Here is a 15,249-nt window from a genome sequence, read left to right as displayed (position 1 = left end):
AGAGAGATGGGCAGTAAATCGGGGGAGCAGAAACTGAAATGAGCTGCAAGTTTTTTTTCATAAGTTACTCAGCTGAAGTGCAGTTTTTGTGGGGCTTGTTTTCAAATCCGTTTCATGGCTCATAGCTGTGTCACAGACAGGGAGGGTGGCAGGAAAGGAAAAGCTTCACCTAAGCACAGAGTAAAGAGCACTATCACGTTTCCAGGATTATTTTCTTTAAAATCCTTGTGACTGCGGCCAAGACGTGAACACTGGGCAGCAGCAGACTAAGCTTTGTTTATGTTTCCCTCTGTAAGCACAGTGTGGGAATACATGGGAATACCTGGGAACAAACATCCCCACTGTTTGTAAAAGAGAATGGATGTGAGGCGTTGAAGTGGTGAAGGCTGTCTGCTTTCACTGTTTTGGGCCGCTGCCTCCTAAGCCCCCTCAATAATGAGCAGGACTGTAGTCCAATAGGAGAGGAGTTGGACTACACGGCAGCCTCAGTGTGGATAAAAACATTCCACTGTAGGTCTCTGCTGAAATAACAAGGGGCACAAAACAATCAGCCTTCACAGCACCCGCTCTCCCCATTCTCATGGGTAATGAGCTGGATGGGTAGTAACCCACTTCGCCTCACTCTTCACGCCTCCCTTTGACCAGAATGGTTAACCTGCATTCCTGCATAAACATCTATGGCATGCTTACTCATTAACTTATCTCTAAACTCAGACTCATAGGAAGGATGTTGTTTCACATCATACTCATAGAATAAAGCCCACATGGGAAGAATGCTAACCCAATTAAAGTTGCGACTTTGACGAGATAACTGCATATGAGCCATTGACGTGATGCACAATATTTGTTCTTTAATGTGAAACAAGCAAAGTTTTACTTATAATGATTAAAATCACATTAGTGAAAGATTTTTTTTTAGTTGAAATTTGTTATGAACACATTACATTTGAACTAGTCCATTTTTAAAGTTTTCTTAATGATATTGAAGCAAATGCGGTACTTGTCTGCTCATGTGACTGTCTCTTATCATTTTTGTGAACTTAACATTACATCCACAAGTGGCTGTTAGCAGGGTCCCAGCCCAAAGGCCAAACACATACCCAGTTCAGCTTGAAAAATTGCCAATTTGCCCTCACAGCAGCATTATAGAGCACAAGCAAATGTGATCTGACACACTTTGAAACCTCTTTGCAAAATGTGTGTGGGTGTGTGTGTTTGTGCAAGTTTGTGAGATTTGAAATCCATCCACCAAATGTGATTGTTCCGACATGCCTCCTTTCAAGATTCAAGCAACCTAGTCATCAGCTCTGCACGTCATGCAGTGCAGTACTGCCAAACAGTTACAAGTACCAGAATTTTAGGGTAAATCTGCATTTCAGATATTTTTGGAAATCTGAATGATTTGTATATATAAGTCTATACATAAGTCTGGAATAAAGTTGCTATGTAAAATTTTCACCATCATGTCAACAGATGAGTTAGTAGCCTATCCTAAGTTAATGTAATGATGGGTATACTAATAGGATTAAAGAAATTCACAAATTTGTATTGCTAGGGAGTTTGCCAAGTATCTGCTTTAGAAACACTTTTAGCACCTTGCCAGCTAACTTCACTTATTTTAGTTTTCTGCTCACGGCGACCTTCATTACCTTAGCAAACACACTGAGTATTTGGCTTCTTTTCCAATGTAATGTGTACAGATAACATTGGCAAATAGAGAAGCCACAATGTTGTTGTCTGTACTACGTATGGCAACTACCCGATGATGAAATGCATGGAATTACACAGCATTAAGTTAAATATCTAACATAATATGACTGAACAACAATGCATATCTCCACTTGAAAATGTGCTAATTTACTCTGTTCATCTTCTTAGACAAAGAACAAGGCTTCTTTGGTTTTGTAAGTAAAAGAATTGCAGTTTAAGCAAAACTTTGCAATGAAGTCAGAAGTTTGGGCCTGAAATATGAGCTTTTTAGAAACTGGTTGGAGCGTGTAAAGATGGATGGAGCTATGGGATGGGCACAGAGAAGATAGGCTGGAATAGCAGCAGAGTGGCTACAAGTGGCACTTGTTTTCCAGTACGGGCAGCTAGGACCCAACATTTGTGATACCTCATGATATTTTAATGTTATAGAAATGCAAAGACAACATTGCACATAGTAACTTTAAAGAACTGCAAATTTTTATGATGTAAACACAATTTATAAATAGTTTGCGCTTGGTGTGCTGTTCTTGTTAATGTACTATGTAACATTGCAACAGTAGTTGTCCTCTCATACACAGTTATAGCCATCTTTTCTCACCTCTGCGCTGCACTCGACAGGTGACTGCAGTCTTTTGCACTTCCCACACTTCCACTTAAACATGAAACACATTACGTAAGTGCCTTGCATAAGTACTCACCCCCTTGGACTTTTCAACATTTTGCAGTGATACAACCTGGAGTTCAAATTGATTTTATGGGGCTTTTTACCATTTGATTAACACAACATGCATAGTGCTTTGAAGGTGTAAAATACTTTTGTTGTGACACAAACAATAATGAAGACAAAAAGCATTTGTTTATTAGATACACAAGTATTCACCCCCCTCTCCCCTTAGTCAGTAGCCTACTTGGTTGAACCATCCACTGCTGCAATTACAGTGGCAAGCCTTGCGGGGCTCATCTCTACCAGCTTTGCACGTCTAGAGTTTGCAATTTTTTTTGCCAATTCTTCTTGGCAAAATAATTGCATGGAGACTGTCTGCAAATAGCAATTGTCAGGTTTTGGCATGGATTCTCAGTTGGATTGCACCTTTAAAGCGCTATACATGTTGTTTTAATTAAATGGTAAAAGCCCAATAAAATCAGTATGAATTCCAGGTTGTAACAATGTAAGGTCGAAAGGGGGTGAACACTTATGCAGGCACTGTACACACAAGTTTTTGGGTGCTGATCATTGCTGCTTAGTCTGATGTAATCCTTTAACACCGGAACTTCCTATTCTTGTGCATCACATCATGGTGGGGTTAAAGAGGATTTAGACATGATTGTCACCATGGTGCAGCAGCTGGATTTTAGGGCGACACGATGGTAGATGGCATATCTCATTTCATCCATTAATGGGGCCTTTAAGGCTGCCTGACTGTTCAGTTTATGGCAATTTAAGCCCACAAATTCCTATCTGACAAGAGTTATTTATGATAATTTGCAGAATGCTGAGCATAACTCAGAATAAATGGCAAAACCTTAAAACTTTTTTTAAAACTTTTATTGTAACTACATATCAAGTATGATGAAACAGCCTGCTTCTTGGCCAAATGAGTGAGGACAAAGACGGGTTTCCCCTAAAGCATGGCTCGTTCAGACATGTCTACATTCATATTCATGCGAAAGTGATCTTGTCCATGACTGTGATAACAGCTCATGTTTACTTTCATTGTACACCAGAAGCTGAAATGCTGTATCACTGCTATCTGCAAGGTGATACAGGCTGCTGAGTTTGACCCAATTTTAGCTGATATGAATGTAAACAGGTAACAGAAGCATGGTAGCACTTGTGTGGAGTTATGTGCACAGTAACAAGCAACTCTTTCATCTATAAAGACCACACAAAAGGAGGTGTATGGCATATCGTGCTTGCAGGATGGGCTGTTTGGTGCTGTGGTTAGTTTTACAACACTAAAAAAGTTTTAGTGCTTCCATGGTATCTTGGCTCATAGTATCTTGGTAAAATGTCCGGGCACTCAAGAAGGTTGTCTGTCACTTGTTAGAAGCTGCTATTTGACATCAGAAGCTTTATGGGCTCTATGGACAATAAACTGCTACTTTATAAGCTGCAATTCATAATGTGCGTGTTTGGTGTGTGTGTGTATGCATATCATGTGCCTTGCCTCCTCAGATGCAAAGCATGACTTGCTCAGGAGGTGGGAGATGAATGCAAGAGCAATAATAAATAAATAAATAAATAATTCTCGGTGAAGTAGTTCAGTCATATCAGGGCATTTTCTCACCTATTTTTTATGTTTTGTTCCTTAGACTATCAGATATGTAGGAGTGGATACTATGTTGATTCTCCAAGCGCTACACTTGTGCTATCATGAGAATTCTCAGCTGAGTAGAAAACAGAGTATCTTGGTTGTTTTGAATTGATGATGTTTCTAAGGGCAGAGTTGAGCTCGCTCATGAGGCTTTTGCTTGGAATGTTGAATAACCACTCTTAGTTATTTAGTGCTCTGATTCTCACAGTAGCTGTATTGTGCAGATATCGTTTTTCTCATGATTGTTTTAAGTTGTGCCATAGATAGCTATCATACACACCAAAAGAAAGAGGAGAATATGCAAACTGAAGTTTATGATTCGTGCAAGCTATGCTGTATTTCTTTGTAAGGTTTATACGGTGTCATTTACTGGTGTAAATCATTTGTCTTAAGGTCCTTGTTTTCTACATTCACAGGGAAGATGCATGTGTCTCTGGCAGAAGCCCTGGAGGTTCGGGGAGGTCCACTCCAGGAGGAGGAGGTCTGGGCAGTGCTCAGCCAGAGTGCCGAGAGCCTCCAAGAACTCTTTCACAAAGGTCAGAATGCAATCAAGTCTGCAAAGCTGTGGCATACACTCATACACACACATAGTGTGTGTGTGAGTTAATTTTTTCCTACACCATTTTGATTGAATTTGGTCAAAATTTTATATCCTGGATTAGAATCTTGTATAAATTCCCCATAGCTTCAGTTCAGGCCAATGATAATTTTTCAGAATATTTCCTCTTACTGGGTCATGGTTTCAGTTTCAGGTTTGAGGTTGGTTTGTTTTGTACATTAGGGAAAAAAGAAACTACTATTTCTATTGTTCTCTGTATTTTGTCTTATCTGGGATAACAGTATGAAATCAACACATTCTTTCAAAGACAAAAGCTTACTTAGAGTGTTTAAAACAAACCTAAAAATACTCTTAGTATATTCATTCATTCATTAGCTAAGTGTGTGGTTAGAAAGGCTCTCATGCTGTGGATGTGTTTGTAATACTGCACGTTGTAGGGTGTATCGTGTATTGAACGATTAATTTTTCTATGATTCGGTTTTACACCCCTACTGGGTATTGCTCTGTGTACTAATGGAGAGAACATGGCATCACGAGGGGTGGTCTTGAACACAAGATTTCCTTATATGCTGATAACATTTTATTATATATTGCTGCCGTGCTGTCATCTCTACAGACTGTACTCAAAGCCTTAAATGAATTTCACAGCATTTCAGGATATAAATTTAATCTTAATAAGAGTGAGATGTTCCCAGTTCAGCTACACTGTACGGTCGAAGACACCATGCCCCTACCATTCACTGTGACAATAGACTATTTACTCATTTGGGAATCAATGAAACCTGTAATGTGAAAGATCCTTGAAATCCAATTTCAGTGAATTACTGGAACACACAAAGCCGGCCTTTGAACGCTGGCCACTACTACCCATTTCCCTGTCTGGTCGAATTAACAGTACTAAAATTATTATTCTGTGATCCAAACAATTAGAAAAAGAAGATGTTATTAAATAAAGTAAATAATTAGATTATGCTTGGCTAATTTATACTGAGCAATATGCCCAGTAATAAAGGCTACAATAACCATGTGCAACTTTAACTTGAATGTTTTCTTTCCTGTCTTCTTAATTGCCACTCCTCCCTTTTCTGCTTTTGCTCAATTCAAGCAAAATATTTAAGCATTAGCCTAATACATTTGGGGTGTGCCCCGGTGGCTCACCTGGTAGATTGTGTATCATGTCATAATGACTCTGTATTGTCACTATTCATCAAAGCAGAAATGCCACACACACACACACAAAAAAACAAAAAAAAAAAAAAAACAAAACAAAACAAAAAAACAATAATACACGGTAGGTTGTGCTAACATAACCTTAAGTTTACTGTGGTTATAGAGGTCCATTATTGATTCTTCATTTACTTTTTTTACTTTTTATTTTTTTTTTATGACAAATTGTTCTGTGTACATGTTTCTTTGTGTCAGCTGCTACAGTTTAATAGGTCATTCATCACCTTGTATCTGCTGGGAGTTACACGTATCAGAGGGAAACAATGTGGAGTGATTAAAAATGACTGAAATGTGGTCACAGTGCCAGTTCCAGGAGACATTACCACTTCTCTCAGCCAGTCAATATGCAAGATTTGAACTCCCAGTGGTATAATAACTTACAGTACAAAATCTAACTATGGTTGCTTCAAGGCAATTCAAGTCAAAGTCTATTCTGTTCTGTTTTATTGTCTAAAGTAGCTGTCATGCATGGAACGCTATTTTGAATTTAAGCCTGTTGAAGTGTTTTTTGTCACCATCTGTCTCTGCTTGAATTCTTCATTCCCCTTGACACCCACCCACACTTGATGTTTCATCAGCGTGGTTCCTCAAGAGAACCAGTCCACTGGCTCAGTTACAAAGTGTAGATAAAAGTAATTCATCACCTCAGGATTGTGTGAATGAAAATTTCTGGAATCCAGCTTACTCATGTGATAAACCAGTGGTGATTCTCTGTGTGCGTTGTTTTTGTTCTCTCTGTATGCTCAGCACACAGTATGGTTTAAGGCACCTAGTGTCTGTGTGTAATGCACTTGTCCCTCGTTAACGGTATGACTAGTGTTCTTCAGAAACCTAGCCTAATTTCCCCCCTCATGTGGTGAATAGCGACATTTTTTGTATCACTGACTCATCCTGGGGAATACTAAAACTTTCTTCTGTATAATGCTGAACAGCACAGATGCTAATCACAATACAGATGGCCAAGAAGTTGACCACAACCATGCTACCTCACAACCAACACAAGTTACCTCATCAGTATGGTGTACAGTGGAAAATGTTGACTCTTGCATTCTAAATCATTTGATCATTTGCACATGGTTGTTTGATTATTGTGGCTTTAGAGCTATATTGAGCCTTACATTGTTTCTTGAATCACATTCTTTCTTAATAGATTTCAGTGATTGTAGCATTCCCTTTCTTTCCAGTAGATCTGCCTGCACATTTAGAGGAAATGTTCCTAATGGAAAAACACACTCATCACAGTCATTTGTCCAGTAGCACTTAGTGTCAGTATTTTTCGAAGATTATTATTTTATCTTCTTGTATTGTGTCGTAAACTGGAAGTATTGAACTATGTATAACCTCAGCAGCTCCTCCAAGTAGCCAGACAGTGTCCACGTGTCCCCAGATAAGGCTATAATAGATGTGGCTCTGGAGTTAACATGTTATTGTTGAGACAATAAGTTCTGTATTGTCCACAGGCGGATGTAATTTTCATGGAAGAAGTTCAAAAGGCCTCTCTCTCTCTCTCTCTCTCTCTCTCTCTCTCTCTCTCTCTTTCTCTTTTTTCATAAAATCTGTGATTGGCAGCCACTTCAGCCACTTAATGGTCTTCTCTTCTCAGGACCTGGAAGACTTAAAATCAGCACACATACATTTATGTGTTTATTTATGAATGAAACCAGGCGAGTCCATCAACAGCAGTTTCTTATTAACAGTGATGACTTGGCAAGAGCCACAATACCTCTCATTAGGAAACTGGGGGAGGGGAGAAGAATAACAGGGAAAGCATAAAGGTAACATTAATAACTAAAAGGCTAAATAAGAAGGCCAGTAGTGTGCAGAAGGCAACAAAAAAGACAGTAATGCTACAGTAGCATCAATGACGCCACTAAAAGCAAAAAATAATACGCCAGGAACATGCAGTAACACTGATAGAGAACGTAGTGTCGTCATTTAGCTGAGAAACAGTTGCTTGTGTGCCCCTAAGGGAGTCCTTGAAGGTAGAGGTAGCAGGATGTGACAAACAGACGGTGTCACATCAAGTTGCGCTTTGTAAATGAGCGTGAGCCAATGGATTTTTCGGCAAATATACAAAGAGGGGGCCAGTAAAGTGATGCACACAGATCACAGTGGTGTTTTCTCTCGGGGCCACTGCTGACAAAACTGATAACTGAAGCATGTAAGGCATCAAGCTGCTCAACAGAAAACTGTGCACCCAATGAATAATATCAGTACTGTGGTAATTGGGATCATGTCATGTTTGGCAAACAGAATGAAGCTGGAAAGGCTAGTGTACAGAAAGCCAAGTCTTGCTTTACTTTTGTCTGGTGATTTATTGCGTGCAGGGAGAAGGAGATGACACTGTCTGACCAAATGCTGAGATATCGGTATGAGATGAGTCTCCAGAACTGAGACGTTAGTGGTTGTTGTGCTAGTGCTGGAGGATAGCACAGATTTTTTCCCCCCTACTACATTATTTCAGTTTTAGAAGTATTTAATGCCAGTTCCAGCCTGGAGTCAGCCACCTGGAGTTCAATAAAAATAAATTGTAGGACTGCATTTGTGGAGGTTCCAGGCAAACATAAGATTGTGTTGTACGCATTAAGATGAATAAATGAGTCACCAACCGCACATGCAGTATTATTGATGTAGATGGAAAGTTAAAAAAAAAGATCTCTTTCTTTCTAATTTTGACTGGCCACTGGTCTACTGATGAGGCCAAAAGTGTATGTTCAATTTCCATATGTATGTTCAGCAGATATATGCAGTAGCAAGTAATATTTTCCTGAAAATTGACCTATTTTCAATTACAGGAGCTCTGTCTTCTCTACTGGAATATGTGGGAATCCCGTTTAAAATCATGTTGTGTTGCAGAACAACCATAACCAATGCTTTCTCCTAAAAGGGATGCAGAAGCATGCACAGGCTAGTTTTGAGCCTTGTACTCAACATATTGCTCTGTGAATTAAAAGCATATGAATGAATAGAAAGTACCTGGTATTCATAAACGAAAATGAAAATAGTACAACCATTGTATTTTTGTATTGTGCAAATTGGGGTGTTGTTTTCAAGTAGAACTGAAAAGGAACCTATAACTGCTTTGGTTAAGAGTGTACCATGGTTTGTTTGACTCTGACTCACAGAAATATTCACACTTTCAGTGAGGTACATATTTATAGTTTCTCAGAAAATGTGCCTTGTAGGCATTACACAAATATAAATCTACTCCACCAGATATGCAAAGATGCCATCATACAAATTAATTATTCATTCGCTCATCAAAAGAAGATTGCCGTTTTTCCCTCAGATTAATCCTTAATTTTCTCGTATTGAGTTCTTAATTTGTGTTTGTTCATTGTGCTGTGATGCCTAAAGTTGTTCTTTTTAAAACCAATGCTTATGTGCTAGATAAGCTATCTTAAAAGGATTTTTTTCCTGGTGAGATGTTATTCATACAGCCATTTAGAGGGTGCGTCTATCATTCATTTGGGATTTTTCAGGTCATGACAGAAAAGGCAAATATTATGCTGGTTGGCAGTACATGTGACACTGTCTACCCTACAAATTCAAACATTTCCTCATTCTAACTTTGTGCCCGCATTGTTGACATCAATGCCATTCATATTTTAGCTGATCACAGAGGAGACAGAACTACTCTGTGTCTTGGTGGATACTAAACAGAGATAATTAGGCCTGATATCAAAGGCAAATCATTAATACAGTGCCCAACAGCAGAACTTATTAGGGAAGCTAAATTAATAGATATTTCATGATTTGGCAAAGCCAATAACAGTTTCATGGCTAAAGGGGAAAAATGCAGGCTTAAAAAACAACATGAGGACTATGGTATTTCTTTGCATTGGCCTAGTTTGTCTTTCCTTTTTGAACTGAGAACCTAAGAGACTTCATCAGCACTGGCATTAATTTTAACATAAACTATTGAATTAGTCTTCCAGCAGCAAAGTAGACACCACCAACAGAGACACTGTACAGTGCTTCAGCTGAAGATAAATTCCTGGAAATCATTGATGGTGTTTCTGTGCAAAAGTCAGCAATTTAAAACTGACTGGTATTTTGATTCTTAATGGTTATTAAGTTGGCTATAAAGTTAACTTTCAAGTAACACATTCAAACCCTTATTCCTGTTTTTATTTCATGTATAGCAGCTACTTTGATATGCTTGCATCAGAAATAAGTACACTTGAGTGTGAGTGTGTTTTTACCTTTTTATTTCATTTTTACAACCTTTTTATTTTTAGGCAAGTCGCCAAGCAGCATTCTGGCTCTGATTTTCCTACACATGGGGGACTTCCCAACAAAACTGCATATGTCAGTAGTTAGATCTTAGACCTATCTGTGGTACTAAAGTGCTCCTCTGGCAGCTCCACCTGCAGGATAGAAATACAACCACCTTCATGATTCAGCTATGCAGATTTTGGGGGTCTTTTCAGATGTACCATATCTGGAGGTGCGGTAATACTAGGGGACAGTGTAGAGTTTTGAAGACAACCCACCATATTTCTTTGTGTGATCATGGTTATGAATCTTAAAAGTTTAATTATTCATAGTTATTGAAATCTATTTAAATTTCTTCATCATCTTGCAGAAGATAATCCAAATGACATACATCTGAGATCATGTATCATAGACATTGTATTGGAAAGAGCTCTGTCAGTTTTGAGTTTTGAGGAGACTGAAGTTAGATGGCTCTCGAGTTTTATGAACAGAGCCTCGGGTTCATTTTGTGCAATTTATTCCAACTTTGATAATGTAGTGCCTTACAAAAGCACAAAAGAAACTGTTTTGGTACCTTTTGTTGTGCAATTAAGCTATATCAAAATGTATTTCTTTGGTATTTAGAGTATGTAAATGACTTGTTTCTATCCCAAAGAAAACAAGCTTTGTATGTAAATGGACACAGTTAAAATAAGATAAATTCAATATGCATTATTATTCAATCCCCATTTGTCATTTGGATAAACTTTTTTTTTTGTGTAACTCACATGTGACACTTGCATTTCATGTACTGGGTCTAAACTGTGTTTTTCTTTCATTTCATTACTTTAAAAACCTAACTTTGTTTACTGATTAAATTATGCACTTTAAAATCTGAGAAAACATGACAACACAATATCTTTTTAAATGAATGGCAGCCTCACTTGGGCAAATAGCCAGCTCTTGCCTTGATTTTGGACAAGGGTTTTTGCCACCTGTTCAGTGTGTTTATAGGCCTCAAATGTCATCTTTTCTTTCTTGTAGTCCTGCATATTTCTCTCTCACACACTCTCTCTCTCTCTCTCACTTGTGATGCTGACATAGAAATGGAAGGAGACATTCACTATTAGCTCCCTCTCCAAACTGCCCCAGCACTTAAAATGTGTCTATACGGTTTAATTGGTCATCTTCTCTCCCTGGGGGATGCATGTGGGAAATGCAGCCAGCTTGGCATGTGTCTGAAACATGGAAGTGTTACATTATCAGTCTGAAGCATGCAACTGTCCTAGGGTGCAAAGACTGGCCTCGAAGCTCCACTATCTCTGACTGGTTACTTACTGCATGTCAGACAATCCTGACATGCAGTAAGATTCCAGTTTATCCGTCTGGCCTGCAAATATGCTTATTATGTTGAGGCCACTAACATTTTTGAAAACAGGATTGTGGCCATATGTTCTTGCACACCACTCACTAAGGCTCTAAAAGTCATAGGTCTGATAGAACAACACTCAAGGTTGAATACTTGGAAAGTTTTTTTTAGATAGTCTTTTAATATTCATTGTACATGGCATTGTGCGGCAGTGATTGCGATTGTCAGCTGATATCTCTCTTTGTGCTTCGTTGTGTAGTTGTGTAGCCATACTGAATAGATTGTGGTCTCTTGTGCATGGTTATGGAATGCTGAGTGAAGCTAAAATGTGAAAAGCAGATGTCGGAACCAGTTATTATACAGTCACTGAACTATGTAAAGAAATTTGTTACCTACCATGAGAGTCAATTAAGTTTATTAATAACAGCAAGCTTTTAAAACCTTAATTCTCGTTCAACCGGTTTTCCTTGTCGGTTGTTGTTGGAAATGGAGAGAGGCACTTTTCAAAGTAGCCTATGGTTTAGTTACATAAAAACAAGTGTAGGCATTGTTTATGTATTGTTGAGACAGCCTGCATGTTTAGGGTAAGTTGCATATAACATGTAATTTATATGTTGGATCCATCTATCTGGAGCACAGTCAAAATAAATGTTACAGTTTCTTAAATTAGCAAAGAAGAGACCACAATACAGCTACTTCGGCCAGGTCATGCAGCGTGACTTCAGGCAAGCCTGTGAGGATGACACTGTGTGAATGCCTTATTATGGCACTATTAGACTCTCACTGTTCAAACAGTAAACCACCACCATGGCAGTCATATTCCATGTGTAAATAACAGCGGTTGGCCACTGTTTGTTTAAGCATGATTTGTTTTAATAAGTAACGTGCTGAGTATATCAGATTTTGTCGAGGAATGAGGAATTCTTGTTCATGGTTTCAGCGATTATTGTTAGTGCTTTTCGTTTGTATACATGATTTATGGCAGCCAGTGTCTTCTAGGCTGCCTGTGTGTGTCTCTGTCTTCCGTTTCTCCCTCTTCCTGTTCATATATGCTTGTAAGTTTCTCCGCCTGCCTTTCTACCACGCCCATCTATTATGTGGGGATTTAACACACAGCACACAGTACAGTTTGTAAGAATCTGTTTGTTTTTTTCCTTATACATATAATCACATATACTACATCGGACAAAATGACAGTAAAAAAATGTCAGCGCTCGGGCCCTAATTATGAACCACAGAAAAATAAATGATCTATATATCTATATATATATGTAGACACCTCTCATGGAAAGAGGAAATCTTTCCATATCTTTTTAATGTGTTTGTAATACCCAGACACTTCATTTGGAATTTTGTTCTATTACCGGCTAAAAGGCAAAGTCTATGTGACCTGGAAAAAGGGAAACAGAGACTCTCTGATATAGTGGCCATGGTTTTATCCCATAAGGGATGCAGCAGTATATTCCCATGAGCCATGCAATAGAGTTCCTTTAGCTGTCTTACATCTCCCAATTTTTCAATGTGCTCTGTGTAAAATAAAATCTATGAATAACTTAAAATATCAGTCCCTTTACTTTAGCCTCTCTTACATTCTGACTAATATTTGAAAATCACATTTATCCAACTTTCATCAATTTCACTCCAAGTCTTTTTGCAAGAATCTTTTTTTTTTTTTTTTTTTTTCTAGTTTGTAAGAATCTGTTTTTGGATGGGCCTGACAGTCAGTCTGGGTCCCTGCCTCTGATAGCTCAGATAGCAACTAACCACATGAGCTTTGCCTGCTACTGACAGACTGACTATACTGTTACTGAATGCAAAAGTTACAGAGTGTGCTTTACTTTGAATCTGATAGGGAGATAGGTGCCAAGGTCACATTTTGAAATTGAACATTTTAATCCCAATGTACAGTGTTACAAGTCTGAGACTGTTCATTGCCTTGGTTCATTGCCTTGGTTTTTATGTTGTAACCCAGTCTTACTTTCAAATTCAGATTTATTGACTCTAAATCACACACCATGGTATTGAGTACAAACATAAAACAAAACAGTAGTACAATAATGAACAAGCAGAATAGATCTTGAACACAAGTCATTTAAAGAGAGGCGAAACACTACATTAAAAAGGCACGTAGTTTACATACTGTCTGTAATAATGATATTTGTTGCACATAGGTAGATGGTTTATAAAGTATTTTGGCAGGTGCCTCTTCCTATTCTCTACAACCCTTGTCTTTTTACATTCAAACAAATATGATATTCACCCCCCAGACAGCTGTCATTAAACAAATTAGAAAACCTTTTATTCCTTTCCAGACCTTTGTGTCTTCCTGTTATTTTAGGAATACTATTAGAAAGATCTCCTCCAAACGGTCACTTGAGTTTTAAACAGGAAACATTTGTTTACTTTGTGAATTCCAGCTTCTGACAACAGATATTTGGTGCCCCAAATCCCATTTCTCTGTTCCTCTGTCTGTCCCTCTTGGAGTTAAATATCAGTCAAAGACAGGAATTTTGCAGTGCTGCTCAAACATTCCTTTGTATATTTTTAAAACGTTCTCTAACCATACCGCTGACTGTGGCTTTGTAGGAAAAGAGAATTACGCTGTGTAGCCATTCCTTTCTGCTTCCATGCCTCTTGAACAGTTATTTTCTTGCATGGCTAAGAAAGCAAAATGTGTTTTTTGTTTACTTCAATCATCTTAAATTTCCATAAAAACCGGAGGGCCTTAGCAAGTAATGCATCCACTGCGGTTGGATATCATGCTGTAAATGCTTAGACAAAATCTGAAGTTGGTGTTGTACACTGCGCACTGTGTGTGTGTGTGTGTGTGTGTGTGTGTCTGTGTGTCTGTGTGTCTGTGTGTCTGTGTGTCTGTCTGTGTGTGTTTGTGTGTGACAAAGCCTTTGAATTTCTCTGTACAAATGATGGCAGACCAATTGTGTTTCCTGTGCTGTTGCGTAATATTACGTTTTTGTGTTAGAGGGAGTGTGTGCTACGTGTCTCTGACATCAAATTGCAGTAGTGACGCTAGATGATTATTTCGAGTAATGGGAGGTGGGGTTTTTTTCCCCATCATTGTCAATACGGGCAGCACAGCGGCACACTGTCGCCTCACAGCAGTAAGGTCCTAGATTTGATTCCAAGCCGGCTGGCCAGGGTCTTTTCTGCGTGGAGTTAGCATGTCCTCCCAATGTCTGAGTGGGTTCTGCCAGGAGCTCCGGCTTCCTCCCATAGTCCAAAGACATGCAAGTCGGGTGAACTGGAGAGACTAAATTGCCCCTGTGTGTGAATGTGTCTGCCCTGCAATGGACTTGCAACCTGTCCAGGGTGTTTCCCCGCCTTATGCCCAATGAGTGCTGGGATAGGCTCCAGCACCCCTCGACTGTAATCAGGATAAGCAGCTTGGAAAATGAATAAAAAAAAGAATTAATCATTTGCAATACGTAATTTATTTTGATAATATAGCCCCAGTCATTTTTGAGAGATTAATGTTTTCAGGCCTGTTTTTACTTCTTTTTTTGTTCCTGATCATACCCCTAATGCTTGAATTGTATGTTTGCCTCTCGTCCCTCCAGACCCTGCAGCCATGGGCTTCATCATATCTCCCTGGTCCCTCCTGCTCATGCCCTCTGGCAACATCTCCTTCACAGACGAGAATGTCACCCAGCAGGACTTAAGAGCCTTCACAGCTCCAGAGGTCCTGGAGGGGATCACCTTGGCTTCGATCTCTGACATAGAGAAGGTACATGCTTTACATTCTGTACGTGGCACAGGAACCTTATACAAACTGTGTGTTTGACTGTCAAGAGATCTATAACCTCATCCCATTTCTAGCATCATATGTCATTCATACTTTATCAGCAACATTTCTG

General features: G+C 38.9%; 1 protein-coding gene across 4 annotated transcripts in view; it reads left to right on the top strand.

The window, feature by feature from the left end:
- Window positions 1-15,249, top strand: part of ptpn13 (protein tyrosine phosphatase non-receptor type 13) — a 68,280-nt gene that overhangs the window by 2,215 nt on the left and 50,816 nt on the right. For all 4 annotated transcript variants that reach the window (XM_030065240.1, XM_030065243.1, XM_030065242.1 and 1 more), the window contains 2 exons: window positions 4,442-4,561; window positions 14,953-15,119. In XM_030065240.1, the coding sequence (XP_029921100.1) occupies window positions 4,447-4,561; window positions 14,953-15,119 (282 nt within the window). In that variant the 5' untranslated portion in view covers window positions 4,442-4,446. The remainder of the gene's footprint in view (window positions 1-4,441; window positions 4,562-14,952; window positions 15,120-15,249) is intronic.

The sequence above is a fragment of the Myripristis murdjan genome, chromosome 12, assembly GCF_902150065.1.
Source record: "Myripristis murdjan chromosome 12, fMyrMur1.1, whole genome shotgun sequence".
NCBI classification, from domain to species: Eukaryota; Metazoa; Chordata; class Actinopteri; order Holocentriformes; family Holocentridae; genus Myripristis; species Myripristis murdjan.
Note: the sequence above shows the minus strand (reverse complement) of the source record. Positions and strands in the feature narration are given on the sequence as shown.